General features: G+C 37.0%; 1 protein-coding gene across 6 annotated transcripts in view; it reads left to right on the forward strand.

The window, feature by feature from the left end:
- Positions 1-15142, forward strand: part of RBMS3 (RNA binding motif single stranded interacting protein 3) — a 712273-nt gene that overhangs the window by 610150 nt on the left and 86981 nt on the right. For all 6 annotated transcript variants that reach the window (XM_030969590.1, XM_030969580.1, XM_030969574.1 and 3 more), the window contains one exon: positions 12869-12975. In XM_030969590.1, coding sequence (XP_030825450.1) covers positions 12869-12975 — 107 coding nt within the window. The remainder of the gene's footprint in view (positions 1-12868; positions 12976-15142) is intronic.

Below are 15142 nucleotides of genomic sequence, written 5' to 3' on the forward strand. Positions count from 1 at the left end.
TGTTTTGGTGCAGGCAACTATTAGTATTTCTCATAATGTAATTTATCTGGAAGAAAGGTTCTTGCTTTTTCATTGTTCACGTAGTCATCTCTAATTTTAATTTCTGTGGCATGTAAGTGTTGGCTCATCTATAGAATTTTGAGATAAGCTTTGAATTTACTTTAATAACAGAACCTTGGTATTTTTGTATAGAGGAGATCAATAGTCTCCCCCAGTTTCTTCAGTGATTTGATGCCAAACAATTGCCCCTGAGACCATCCACAGCCTTAGCGGGTTCCTCACAATGCAATAGAATAGGTGTTCCTTTCCTCTTTTCAGGTAAAACTACATCTTTTGTAAACTTCTGTCATTCTGTTTGCTATAGGCAGTGACATTTAAGCAGCCATTTCTGCTAGAATTTTCTTTTTCTGCAGTCTCTGTGAAGTGTGTGTGAAGGCCCCTGTTGTCATTCAGAAATGGAGGACATGAGTTGCATTTGCTTTTCTGTAAAGCTACAACATTTTCAAGGGCAATTCAGAAACATTTCTTTCCCTCCTTTGCCTATTTTTCCATTCATTCTGTTAAAGTGTTTTTCTTCGCCTATTTCTGTACCTTTCTTTCCTTTTCACGTATTCTTCCTTATGCTTGGCTCACGTATTCTTCTCTCACTTGGCTCTGATTATTCCAGTATTTTTAACTGAAGGAGTAGACGGCTGGTTTTTTTGTGGTTTTTTTGTTTGGTTGGTTTTTTTTGTTTGTTTGGGGTTTTTTGGTTGGTTTTTTTTTGTTGGTTTTTGTTGTTGTTGTTGTTGTTGTTGTTTTTTTTTTTTTTTTTTCTGCCAATCTTATCATTGAAATCCTACTCTTTTTGTAATTTTTGGGTGCATGGCAAAGTGGAATCTAGTATGACCTTCATAAAATCTCTAAGCAATGCATTACAACATTAAAGATTAGTCTAACACTGAGTCTCTAATATGTAAGTTTGCTTCCTTGTCTACCCTCAGCTGAGAGTTCTGCAGTTGAAAATTTCAGAAGGGTTTAGTGTTATCTGTTTAATATTCTAGGATATTGTCTCAGATGATAATAAAAGATTTTTAAGATGCAAGGGATTGAATTTGCCTTATGTCGTAGCATATTAGATTTAGTGTTGGTATCATCAACACATTTTGAAAAGAGCTAAGAAGTATGAGTAAGATCTTCCATTGTCTTGGGAAAAGATTATAATTTCACTTTTTTGTCTTTTCCTTGGATAAAGTGTCATCATAAATAGGTGACTTAGTGGAAAATTCCCAGTGACTCCACTGTGCAGTTCTCTGTCATGGAAACCACAGGTACAGTTGTGCCTTGAAGGCAGAGCTTACTTCAAGCTGGTGCAAAGCCTTGATGTCCTGACAGGAGCTCCAGGTGGTCATGTGCTACAGGGCCTTTCTGCCTTCTTGCCCTTCAAGGAAATGGGAGTTACTGAGCATTTTTTTTTCCAAGGTCTTACCTTCCTTTTCTAGCACATAAATGGCTGTGCCACATCTGCTCCCTACCTTCAGGTACTTGGTGAGGGGGGCAGTAGCCATTCAGCACAGTTGCTGCCCAAAAAAAGTCTGTCTTTCAGACTCAGAGCTTGGAAGTTGCCAGGAGGAGCAGATAGTACATCAGGCTGAAGCTGCAAGGGGTGTTGATGTGTCCCATGGGTCCTGTATAGTTTGCAGACCTTGTTCTGAGCTGCTGCTTGCCCCTTCTTCTGGGGAGAAAAAGGTAAAGGGTATCAGCATCCTTACTTATGTATTGTTTCCAAAGTATTCCCTTCTTCCCTTTGGGCTCATTTACAGAAGAAGATGGTGAGAGCACACAGTGAGGTGTTGTGGTACACAAATTATGCTGTCCAAGGCATTTAGTGTGACTTGATTATTCTCTACCACAGCAAAATGAACTCCTGCCTTTAAGAATCAGTCAGTCACTGTTTTTTAAGCGCTTCCTGCATTGGAACCTATACCCAGCCCTGGTTTTATCACAGTCAGGGTCAAACTCACTTTTTAAAATTATTCCTGCATTGAAGTGAGAAAGCTGGTAATGCTATCTGTTATCAGTTATCAGAGAAAGCTATCTGTTAGCTCCTAGTAAACTCCTTCATTTTAGGGCATACATATTATTATTTTCAGTGAATGCAGAAGAATAAAATGAAAGAAGGGCAATAAATTTAAAAAAAAAATTCCCTTAAGATTTTCTTTCTCAGACTAATGGCAAAATGATATGGCTGAGCTATGTTTTAGATTATCAGTGGTTGGAGTTTTTGCTGCTGCACCCAGCAGTTGTTATTAGAATGTGTGTTAATTAGAACTGATTTAAATAAAAGGATTTTCACTAGGTGGTCTGAGAAAAAAGGTCTGAATATTTTAAAACTTTTTAACAGATTGATTGCTAGTTAAAAATTAGCTTTATTTTACATTTACGCTGGAATATTTCATGCATCTGCAGTAATCAGTGCTTTTAGAAATAGATTTTTTCAGCTCAGATGTCAAGAAGGTCATGTTACTACTTTGACAACACCCAGGGCATCTTTACCCAAACCAAATATTTATTGATTGTATATATTTTCTACTGCTACTCTTTAATAGGCTGTAGGAGATCTGCAAATAGTGTTAGCATTATACATATATATGTAGCCACTTTTTAAAATTACAGTGGCCATTCACAAAGATGCAACAAATGTGTCTTTCCCTAACTGGGAAAAAGAAAAAAAGTAGTATTAGAACACATACATGTGAATTAAATAAGCTAATGGTCATAACTGAAGCCTTTTTTTTTTCCTCATGTAGTATAACCCTGGGTTGCATAAGCTCCTCTGGACATTAATAGTATACATGTGTTGGAGTGTAAAATGGAAACCCAAAACTCAACTTCAATTATTAAACAATAAATGTGTATGTGTAGGAATTGTCATTATGCTGGTGGAAAGAAATAATTTCATTGACATGAGACATTTGTTCTGGCTTCCTTGTTTATATTGAAAACATGTTGGAAGAGGTTTTTTTGTCTCTGTAGTGTTAGTTCTAGCAGTGTCATACAGAAGAATATATGATGGTAATGTTCTGGTTTATCTAAATAAATACAAAGTAAAAACTAATACAGAACATAATAAAATTAAATTTAAAATAAATAGATTCCACATTAGATATTAGAGTAACACTTAAGCAGCTACATGAAATAACCTTTTATGAACAGAACCAGAATTAATTATTTGTACAGCATAAGTTCTAATATTTTTATCTCTGGACTGTCAGTGCAAGTAAGTTTTTCTCAGTGGGAATAGCAAAGTCTGTGTGATCAATAATATTTGTTTCTGAGAATAGTAAAAATAGATTTTGTAGCAGAAGCATAGAGCTATTGTTTTGCAAAGCAGCTTTGGATAAAAGCTTTGCATTTGTTCTTTTCTCCTGAGACTACTAAAGAGAACACTGAAAAAGTAAAAGAGGTGACCACAGAAGCAAGTAGGGTCACCCATTACCAGGGATTCATTTTATTTCCATTAGAGAGGAACTAGAAAGCATATCACACTATTTGTACCTGATTTTCCATTATAAATTATGGTACATGAGATCATTTAAAAATCGCTCAGCCTTTCAGATGAAGCCGCTTCTGTTGCCATTCCTTAATAATTGAACAGTAAGAAATACAAGATCTCCATTTTCATCCAACTAAAGTAACTTGTGAGATGGGGGAAGAGAAAAAGGTATATGAAGTACAATCTTCCTAAAAGCTCCCAGGGCAGCCTCAGAAGGGGATTTAAAGAGTGGGTTTGGATTCGCATTTAGAGGGTCAGGTTTCCCTAGTGAGCTTCTACCTGCAGATTGAAGTCCTGGGGCCCCACACAGCTGAGGCATCAACCACAGTTGGTTCAGGAGCACCAGTGTGGAGTACTGGCATGAAAATCAGGGTGCTACTGGTTTAAAAATGTGATACAACTCAGGCCTCTCCTCCAGTTCACTGCCTCGGTGTATGAATTTTCAGATTTAATGCTTCTCTGGGATGACAAGCAACACAGTAAGACAGCAGAACCTCACTGTGTAACTTTTTTTCCCCTGAAAACTGGTTCTGATGACAGGTTAGCCATTGTCTTCACTCTCTTTGCATGTTGCCAATGTGAAAGGATTTCAGCTTTAAGTTTAAAGGCCAAATAAAACACAAAAACAAAGTTTGTAAGATCTATTTCATCATAACTGCTGTCATATTTGCTTCCAGTGAAAGTGTTCTCATCAACTTCACTGGATCTTGGGTTCTTGGGTTGGACATTGTTTGCCTGATCTCTATTAGTTCTTTGTCACACTCAGCAGAAGTGTGTGTCTGTGTGGCAAATCATGCATGGTCTAGAAATTTACAGTGAAAGACACAAAAGGTTTTAAAATTATTTTTACTATACAGGAATCTATTTTAATTTTGGCATTTTTTTCATTTTATTTGGAGGAATCAGCTCCTGCCCATCATGTAGTTCAATGAGCATCTGATGCAGTAAGTCAATAGCATTAAAGTGGTACAGGCGACCCTTCTAGTTTTTTTCCTCTTTTTTCCTTTTAACTATACAAGTCAGAATCCCAGACAATAATTAGTATTTGCAAAAATCTATGAAAAAAATCCATTAAAATATTTTTTTTGTGGTTTTGTTTGGTTTGTTTTGAAGAAATGTTCACAGCTGTCAGCTCTTGTCAATGGGAAGAAACTCTTGATAGGGGACCATTGTATTACCATAAATCTTTATTCCACTTTTATATATTATTTGTATAGTTTCCAGAAGAGTAGAACGTAGACTCTTCTTTCTTTAGTATCTTGCTTAGTTACTCTGGCAAGATAGAAAAACAGGAAAGTTAGAGCACATAAGTTCCGCACAAAAATTCTTCAGACAAGGTGAGTGGGTTTCTTAAGCAGTCACCTTTTAACAGTGATGATTGAGCAAGACAGAGGCTTTCCTTATTTAGCATAAATTAACAAATCAATTTTATTTATTTATTTTATTTTAATATTTATTTATTCTTTTTATATTTATTTTAATTTATTACTTTATTTATTATGTTTATTTATTTATATTTATTTTTATTTTATTTATTGTCTATCTCACAGATAATATGTGAAGTGATTCCAATGACTTGTAACAAATGCTCCTTTTCAAAACATGATACAGTTTCACTTCTTTTGTACATGGCTTTTCCAATGAGGCACAAATCCAAGGGAGTCTATCAAAATGTTTTTTGGAGGAGATATTAACCCAGCTGAATTACATGTTTTGCAATTAGAATTGGCACATTAAAAGTGTGTGCCCTAAATTTCAGTTTGTAACAGATCCTGTTTGAAAGGCATAGAAAAAACACCACTGAGTTTAAGTATAGGTGTGTGAAACTATTAGTACAAACTGATGCACATGTTTAGGTGGTTTAGTTGCACAGTTATTCAGTAAGAGGATCTACTCTTTTGCTGGAAAGGCTCTTGGAGAAATTTTAAAACTGCAAGATAAATCACTTCTTTCACTTCCTTTTCATCCAGTGGTTAAAGATTGTGAGAAGCTGTCACAGCACTGGTTGCAAAGGATGAACCACATCTGGAATTTTTCAGCATTATGCTGGGGACCTCCAGTAGGGCAGAACTTTGCTGTATCATCAAGTTTGAGGAAGCTGATTTCTGTGGCAAAACCCATGGGCCTGAGTCTGATCTTGTTTATGCTTACCTCAAATTTAAACTTGGGTTCAGTAGAGAGGCTTTGGGATCAGTAAGAATGTCTAATTTCTGTGAACTCAGCCTTTTGTTTAAAATAAAGGCAGAATCCAATGATAAAATGCAGAGAATTTTATAATGATTTAATAGTTAATAAAATTAAGTAATAAAATTCCAAATTCTATTCTGTATTTGCTCACCGTGCATTCATTCTCTCCAACAGAGACCAGCACTAGAGTTGGATGAGAAATGGAGTTGGGTGAAATAAAAATAGACCATCATATTACACCATTTCAGCAAGATTTTAATACTGTATCTCAGTTTTTCTATTTTGACTGATTTAACTTTTCATACCATATTGAAGCATCTGTTTCTATAACCTTTACAACAGTTCCTCCTTATCAGCAGATTGGAGTGGAGCACTTTAATAGGCCTGAATCAGGCGCTCCCAGTCCGCTGTTCCATTGAAAATTTAAAAAGGAAAATAGTTTTTAAAAACCCAAACAGACTGTAAAATGAATGTTGCAGTTTCTTATAGAAAGGCGACTCCAGTTTCTGGTCTGCTCTAACAAATATTTGTGGACATTTCAGCAACAATAAGACTAAGCAGAAGTTTTCCATGTAGTTGCTTGAGTGTTGAGATTGATTGCAACAAGATCTGTTCCACACTTCCATGTTGGCATGCTGTTTCTCCACACATATGGTCACCTGTTCCACCTGCTCTAATTTCTGTTTCACAAGACAGAAGTCCTAACTTTCTGCTTGATACATTATTTCTTTCTGAAATTTATTTTTCTTTTCTAAGATGTTCTTGCTGTTTAGAAGCAATTATTATACAAAAAGATGAAAGGATTGCTTCCCATTTCTTAATACAAAGAGGAGAACAAGAGATAATTACTTAAGCTCTGATACAATTTATCAAAAGTAGATCACTTCCTTTTTCTTGTTTACCCAAATAGATGTTTGCTCTATATTTTTTCACTTTGGTGTCCTTTACTATTAACTGTTCCTCCAATTTCTATAATTATGTTGTAAAAGGGAAGTTTTATAGAAACTAAAATGCAGTGATAACTAACTCATTGTTTTGCTTTCATAATCATCTGTACAAATCCAATTAATATAATGTGGTTAAGTTTAACTGAAATACTGGTAAATCTGCAAAGATGGAGAAGGGCCTTGAGGGGAAGCTGCATGAGGAGTGGCTGAGGTCACTTGGTCTGTTCAGCCTGAAGAAGAAGAGACTAAGGGGATTCCTCATCACAGTCCACAACGTCCCCATGAAGGAATGTGGAGGGGCAGACAATGAGCTCTCCTCTGTGACAATACCCAAGGGAATGGCCTGAAGTTGTGTCAGGGGAGGTCTAGGCTGGGTGTTAGGAAAAGATTTTTCACCCCAAAAGTGTCTGAGCACTGGAGCAGGCTCCCCAGGGAAGTGATCGCAGCACCAAGCCTGACAGAGCTCAAGAAGCATTTGAACACTCACAGGTTCATGGTGTGACTCTTGAGGCTGTTCCATGCAGGACCGGAGATGGAATTTGATGATCCTAGTGGATCAGGATATTCTGTGATTACAAATCAGGATATTCTATAATTCCATGATATATGCTGTATACGGCTCAACCTTTGTTAAAAGCTAACTCTTTTAAACATTAAGAGTCTCTCCTGTGCCATCACATCTAGTATCATGGACTTCTGGGACAAAATCTATTACTCTGTCCTTTAACAGCTCCATGCAGGACAGGATGAAGTGGTTATTTGCCCCATTATTATAGTTTTCCTTACTCAGCTAACACTAGTACCTACATGTCCTATTCTGTCATGTACCGTCTTTTGTAATTCTTCATCTTCATTTCCCAAGAGCAGAATAGCTATGGTTTTGTTTTATAATCTTCCTTGAAGTTCAAGTTTTGTTTGTGTATGACTTTGAGATGAAAAAGTATTGCATGGCAGGACTTTCCTAGAAGCCAGTGGACTCACTAGAACAGAGAGTGACTCTTTTGATGGGGTCCTGGAACTTCTACGTTTTCAAAGCTTACAACAGCAACATTCATTTTGTAAATAAACTCTGCAGGCTCTGTAAATACCATAGTCCTGCTGGGTACATCCTTCTGAGCCCAGATATTAAATCAAAACTTAAACTTGCTCTGTCCTGCCTTTGTGTCCTTGCTCTGTACAGCTTTTGTGTTTCTCATGTCTCCCTGTGAAATACTGCCTCCTTACAAAATGGATTTGATGTTACCATAAGGTGAAGTTTTTCTTAAAGACTACAAATGTTTGATCTATAACAAAGAGTTTGGTTCTTACATGGGTGTTTCAATCAGATGTTCTGTGTGATTTGCACATGAAAATGCTACCAAACTACTTAAAATTTGGAAGGCAGTTAGGAATTAAAATAGTTATCAGAACTTGGTCAGTATGAGTGCTTGATCTAATTGTGAACCCAATTATTACTGTGCACAGTTTTTTATTGTGGAGGAGCATTTGCCAAGGCTGAAAAAGACATTAATCCAATTTTCTCATTAAAACATACTTTGAAAAAGATCATTAATTATGCACTGACCATTCATTGTCATACCAATAACTTTTTAATTCTTTTTCTTCACATTAACAAAATAGAGGTGGCTAAAGACATACATGAATGTTCACAATGCACATAGCTGTTTTTACTGAAAATGTTACTTTCATTGTTGCAAAAAATGAGAAGAGACTAAACTCTTCCTGACATGCTGAAAAATACTCTGTCTTCAAAAATATTCACAGTAAAAGCAGCTAAAATGCATAAAAATGTCCCGTTACTGCTTTTTTTATATGTAATTCTTGCCATTGCTGGACAGATGATGCTAAATGACAGTGGGGAACAAGCTTTTCTCAGTAACTCCTAAGACAGTAGAAGTTTCAGAGCACCTGAAATAATGAAAAAGTCTCACCAAATGCAAATGACAGCTTTCATCTTCCTTTATGAAGCACATGCTCATGAATATATACATTTTTGCACATGTAGGAGCTCAAGTGTATCTGCCTTCCGATGAATGAAAGAATACGGAAATTATGTATTCAGAATTAGTTAGGAGTTTGCTTTATTTTGTTGAATTCTCCAATTTAATTGAAATTCCCTTCCTGAGCTGGAACATTTCTTAGAGACTGCCAGATTTGAGAAGGGGGCACTGTTACCCCTTCTCCTTCCTTCAGAAGTTTTTGTGCTATTTAAGTAGCAGTGTTGCTTTTGGTGATGCTAACAGCCTTTTGGCAGTTCCGTGCTGTTTGTCTGCACAATCTGTCCATCTAAAGTAGCAGAGCATGAGAAGCTGATCTCCTGAGGGAACTCCAACAATATCGACAGGCTTGATTGACATAAAACCAGTCTCTCTCTTTCACCTCCACTGAACTCTCTGAGTAAATTCAGGGCCTGACTGAAGCGAGATAGGGTTTTAGCCATTGACTTCCATGGGAACTGAATTTGAACACTAGCAGCGACTGCTAAGGCAGCCCTGAATATCTTGGCAAATGCTGTTTAGAAGCACTATCAATTTGATCCCACTTCCTTCTCAAAACTGAAAGCCAAGTTCAGGACTATTTATGTCTTATTAACTGGAGAAGGCTTTGGATGGGAACTGCAGCAAGCATTTAAATCTTTGCCTTGAAAAATGGGTTATGGCTTAATGAACCTTGTTCAGGTTAAAGCAGTTATTTATTCTTGATATTTCTGTTTGTTGCTGTCAGGTAGAAGTCAATGAAAGAGCAGTGCCTTCTATCTTGAAGAGTTTATCAGGATGGAATAGCCTGAAATTTGTTTCAAGTGAATCAATTCTCACTTTTTTAACAGGAAAATAGCAACAGTAGATTTTCCAGATATGCTTCAAAATACCACATATGCTTAAAACTTAGAGGATGTCAAGAACCATATAAAAAGATCTGCTTATCACTTCAAAATGTGAACATCTACAGATATCCAAATTACATTTTCTATTAAGTCAGGAGTACAAAAGGTGAGAGAAGAGGCAGAGAGACAGGCATTTATTTTCAGTCCATGTGTTCATACAGAGGAAAAAGAGAAAAGTAAAAATGCAGGCCATAAATTGAAGACTGTCTACATGGAATGGAAAAGAAAAGAAGCTGAAAAGTTTTAGATATTCCTTTTTTTTTCCCTCCTCTTCTGAAATATTTGGGGTGAAATATACCACTTCTACTGCAACCCATAAATATTATTCATCTAATGTTGATATTTTTTGTCTAGTTCCTAAATATTTTCTTTTTTTAATTGATAACCATGGTACCTAATTGTGATCCTTTTCTTGGCTGAAGTAAATTTATTATTTTTAAAGCACATTGGAAATTTAATGAAACCATTAAAAAATAATTCTACCTAGAAAGAATTATGCTCACATGGTGGAATGGGATGTTGTCTTTCTAGTATCTTCTGTTGCTCTGTATTTGACCAGTAAGAATGATGGTACTAATATTTGGGTGTATCTGATGTTAGAAAGCCTAGAGGACCTTTCTTACAAAGCATTTCTAAAGGGCTGAAGTAAACCATGGTTTGAGTTCTTCTGTGTGCTTAGGGCAACGTCTTTGAGCTCCCAAGACTGTTACATTCTACTTTAAGTCCTGAAAAAGGAGAGGTTATTAATTATTAATTTATTTATGTATATATATTTTTTGGTTACCATAATTGTTTCCAGGTGTAAACCATTAGGACCTACACCACTTCAGACATAAGATAATCGTCTATCTTGTTTGATGCTGCATGCCTGTGTTTAGGGGGAAAAAAACCAACAAAATCCTGAAAATCCTCAACCCAAAACCACCTATATGGGTTCTGTCTTTCTGTCAGGACATTTTGTTTTGAAATTTTTACTTCTTTAAGTGTTGGTCAACACAGACTGGTTTTATCCACAGAATTACCCTCCGTTTATCATGGAGGAATATAACTTCCCATGCAGAAACTTGCCTGTGTAGGGCATTGTCCTTTTCCACCTTCTTTCCAATTTCCTGAAAAGTCTATGCAATATTTTTTCACATTTTTTTCTAGATGAGGTTAGTAAAGTTGTTTGGTAGCTCTGTTCAATCTCAATCAACCTTAGGAAGCCACTAATTAACAAATATGAGGTTATCAGATGGTAATGCTGGAGAGGGGAATTCTGGAAATGGTAACAGCTTCCTATTTGTGGTTGGCTAAATAGAGAGAGAGGATGTGTAGGTTTCCTAGCTTGTTAAACCACATCACAGTACATGGGCTGATACCAGATGTGTTCATTAGCAGATGATCAGGGCGTGCGTAAATATCCACTGTGCAGATGATTTTTGCATGGTCCTCCTGATGGTATCATACGTTCCTTGGTAGTTGTTCAGTGCTTAAAACAAAAAGCTTTTGAAGCTTCAGATGTGATGTTTAATAGGCCTTTCTCTAATGCTGGCTTAGCACCTGCTCCTCCCTCACAATCACATCAAAGTGAACTCTGAAATCATGCAGCATCAGGCCATGGAGCAAAACCAGTGAAAGCACAGGGCAATCAGCCCTGTGAAGTCTCTCCATCTGCAGAAAGAATCTCCATAGCCACCTAGATGCTTTTAAACCTTCATTATTTTAAATTTAAAATGGTTGGCTGAGCACTGTTTCTAGAAAAATCTGATACAGTAATCAAAGTTGGAGGTGGGGAAGGACCTCTGGGGTCACACAGTCGAGCTTTCTGCCAATAATGGATTGTTTCCTGCAGTTCAGTTTCTAGTAACCTTGAAAATTACCAGCCTGTATAAAATGGTAATGAAAAAACAAAGCTGTTGTAGCTTCAGAAGTAGCCAAAGTGATACTGTCCTAATGCAAAATTGTGGTTTTGATGTGAGATTCTCTCTGTGCATTGTTTCTTGGTTGCAGTTTTTAGGTGATCAGAGTTTTAATTTATACTTTCTGACCCATTTTGAATTGGCTATAATCAGGAGGTTGGTGGAGGTTAATTTGTTTCAATACCACATGAACTTGTCCCTTAACCAAATCATAATTTTTCTTACAAATAAATCAGTGAACAACTTGATTAGCCCCCCTACCCAAAAATTTTCTTCATGTCTCTGCAGTTGTATTGTTTCAATATTTCTAACCTCCCAGAAACAGGAAATGGGAAGGAAAAAAGCCAGATTTCTTAGTTTTTCCATGAAAACTCTTGGTTAATTAATTACAGGCTTATCATGCCTGGGAACTCAAAGATTCCTGAAGAGACTCAGATGTGACACATGATTTTTAGGTTTCTTTCAAACGGGCAGATATTGGTTTACTTCTCTGCTGATGTAGGCAATAAAGCACAACCCTAACAGACACCTAGTGTATGTGAGTGGGTAGAATTTGGCCCTCCTTTTAAGGATTAAGCAGGAGAGACAAGCTCCCACCAGCAGAGTAATTAAAGTTTTGGCTAAAAAAATATTTTAGGAGTCTGTGAAAAGCTGGGTAGATGGGAAAGAGATCCCAAGACACCAAGTTCCCTTCCTGCTGTGCCCGTTTGATGTGTGTTAATTTCTTCTCTAGGGGGCCCTATTATGGGCAGCATTTCAGGGTGTGCAGTGCTCTGATTATCCTTTCTTCCTGGGACTCTGGCCCCTCCTGACTATTGTATTCACACACTCCAGATCTCACTTGGAGAGGAAAAGGGTTTTCTCAGCTGCCAACTTGCTTAAAAGAAGGAGTTAAGAGGAAAAAGAAAGCTGATTGGACCGGGCTTGGCAAAAGTCTCCATTTTAGTCTGTTTAGTCAGATTTTTAAAGGACTGGATGTTGAGAAACACCAAAATAGTGAGAAGACTTATTCCTTAAGCAGGTTCTTGCAAAGGTTTTACAATTAAAAACAGAAAGCTGCTTTAGTAAAGCAGTGTTTATCCTTGCACTAATGCTGGTCAAGAATACGTGTCTAACTTAGCTGGAACTAATGCCTGACTATGCTGTTCCACTACAGCAACTTAACATTCTGCGTAGGCTGATTATTTTTTCAACAATATTTGCTAAATTCTTTTAAGGGCTGCCAGTATATATTTTTTGAAGCTTAGTTAATAAGAACAGCTGCCAGTAGAGTCAAGGCTAAAAGAGGCAAAAAATATCTGCAGAAGGCAAGATTTTACTTCAAAAGATCAGTATTACAAAGCACTACTGTTGCTGGTATAATCACTTTCTTTGGGGGGGATGCTAATATAGACTGGGTTTCTTGTCTTCACAGCCCCCACTGAGCCTTTGCTGTGCAAATTTGCTGATGGAGGGCAAAAGAAGCGCCAGAATCAAAGCAAATACACACAGAATGGAAGGCCGTGGCCCAGAGAAGGAGAGGTAAGTGCCACGTAGCAATTATTTTCCTGGGGTTTGGCAGAAGTCAGCGACAGACCTGGAAGTCTACCTTTCAGACTGTGAAGAAATCAGATTGCACACAAAATGTAATAGTTTCATACAGAAAAAGCTATGTAAGCAGTGGGGAGATGGAGGTTTTTGATAATGTGCAGAGTGTAAAGTTACAGGAAAGGAGAATTTCCGAGCTTGGTTGGATCTGTGCACAGCCTGGTCCCACTGTGAGTGCTCTGCAGGCAGACCTGAGCTGAGGATTCTCTTACTGGTGAGCCATCAGCAACCAAGGTGTGCCTTTTACAAACCAAATCAATTTGCACTGAAGCAACTCAGCAATGTTATTTCCTCTGTCTAGTTTCTGGTGGTAAAATATCCTTAGGGAATATGAGAGCTGTTCCAAAAGAGAGATGTGCATCGAGATGTAGGGTCCATGTAAAAGTTTTCTGAAAGCTTATCTCAGCTGAGCTCTTCATGCTGTTCAAGACAAAGCAATTTACAGTAGCCTCAGCTGCATCATGTATACAACATTTAAAATAATCTAATGGTTGCTCTCTGCTCTGCTGCAAGGAGTCTGTTACTGGAGTTTCTTTTCTGTGTGAAGTGACTCCATATGAGGGTGAAATAAGAAAGGCAATTTTTTTGATTCTTCAAGAGTTTGTTTACTGTTTTTGAATTTTATTACTGAAAAAAAACTTGAACAAATAAGGTAGATCTGATCACAGTGTCTGCTTATACATGGTGTTAGCTATGGAGGCTGAAGGACTTGCAAGTATTTCTATCCTAAGCAGCCATAAAAGGTGTCTCTTTTTGGTGGAGGAGGGGTGAGTGTTGCTATGTTTATTTCAATTTTACAAGGCAAACTAAAAAAAACCAAAAAAAGAAAATTATTTGCTGATTCTGAGCCACATGTTTCTAGGGTATTCCTGATTTTTTGTAACTACTTGATTTTTCTAGCTAATACTTTTCAGACCATTAGTTTATGACATATATACTCTAGCACTATTGGTGAGCTCCCAAAACAAAGGCCTTTTGAAAGTGTAGCAATTTCTCCCACCATTCCATGGTTTTTCTACACTGTTCCAATAGCAAAGGGTCCCTTTTTAGCTCTGTGGGATGAAAATCCCAGTGTGGCAGACACAAGGACATTGTAGAAGTCTCCAAAGGCTCATTGCAGTATTTTACATCGTGTGTCTCAAAAAATGGAGTTATTTTCTCAGGAGCCATTATGGTTTGTTATATTAGGGATCTACTGAGGAATAAGTGCCCAGGAAGTACTTCAAGCAGTAGACTCAGGTCAGCCTATACATAGCTTGAAAAACAAAGATTTATGTATAGGAGACAACAATAAGGTCAACAAATCATATTTTAAAGACCTCTAAATCATTGTTTAAAAAGTAAATGCTATCACAGCTATTATCTCCGCTGTTTTATACTTCCTTCAGTTCAAATCAATAATAAAAGAGAATATAAAGTTAAAGCCAGCAAGTCACCATTATGCTTGTGGCCTCAGGGCATCAGCTTATTGCATCTTCTGTGGTTCATTTGTTGCTGGTGGAATGATGCCTATTAAGCACAGTGATATCCTGGTGACCTGGAGGCAAGGTGTGGCTGGTGTGTTTGTAGTATCAACACTTAAAAACTGATTTTCAGTGCTGGAAGACACCATTCCTTGTTGTTGATTGCAGTCGAGTGCAGAGCTGTTGTCATGGTATAATGTACAAACATGAACAGATGGTAAAGATACGATTTCAGACTAGATTTTCTCAGATTTTCTCTGTTTACTAACATCTGGTTAATACCTTGTTGCACATTGGATAGTTACTACCCAGAGCATCTAAGACAAGAATGCATGTTCTCTTTTAGGGTCCCTCCTTTATTGAATTTCTTCGCCACTGTTAGTTTTCTTATTTCCAATGTAAAATCTTTCTGTATAATTACTCTTATATTTCATATGCAATAAAGTTTTTCAAACTCTTTGTCCTTTAACAATCTTATTCTAAAAACAATCTATCATTCAGTTGTTCTTTAGGTAGCAGCACTTGAGTAACCCTCCTACAGTTATTTCTGTAGGTTTTCATTTCTATTAATTTCTTTTTAAAAGAACAGGTGGTGAGTAATGAAAATAACTGATCTATGACGAGTGTCATAGTTCTGA

Source organism: Camarhynchus parvulus, chromosome 2 (assembly GCF_901933205.1).
Source record: "Camarhynchus parvulus chromosome 2, STF_HiC, whole genome shotgun sequence".
NCBI lineage: Eukaryota > Metazoa > Chordata > Aves > Passeriformes > Thraupidae > Camarhynchus > Camarhynchus parvulus.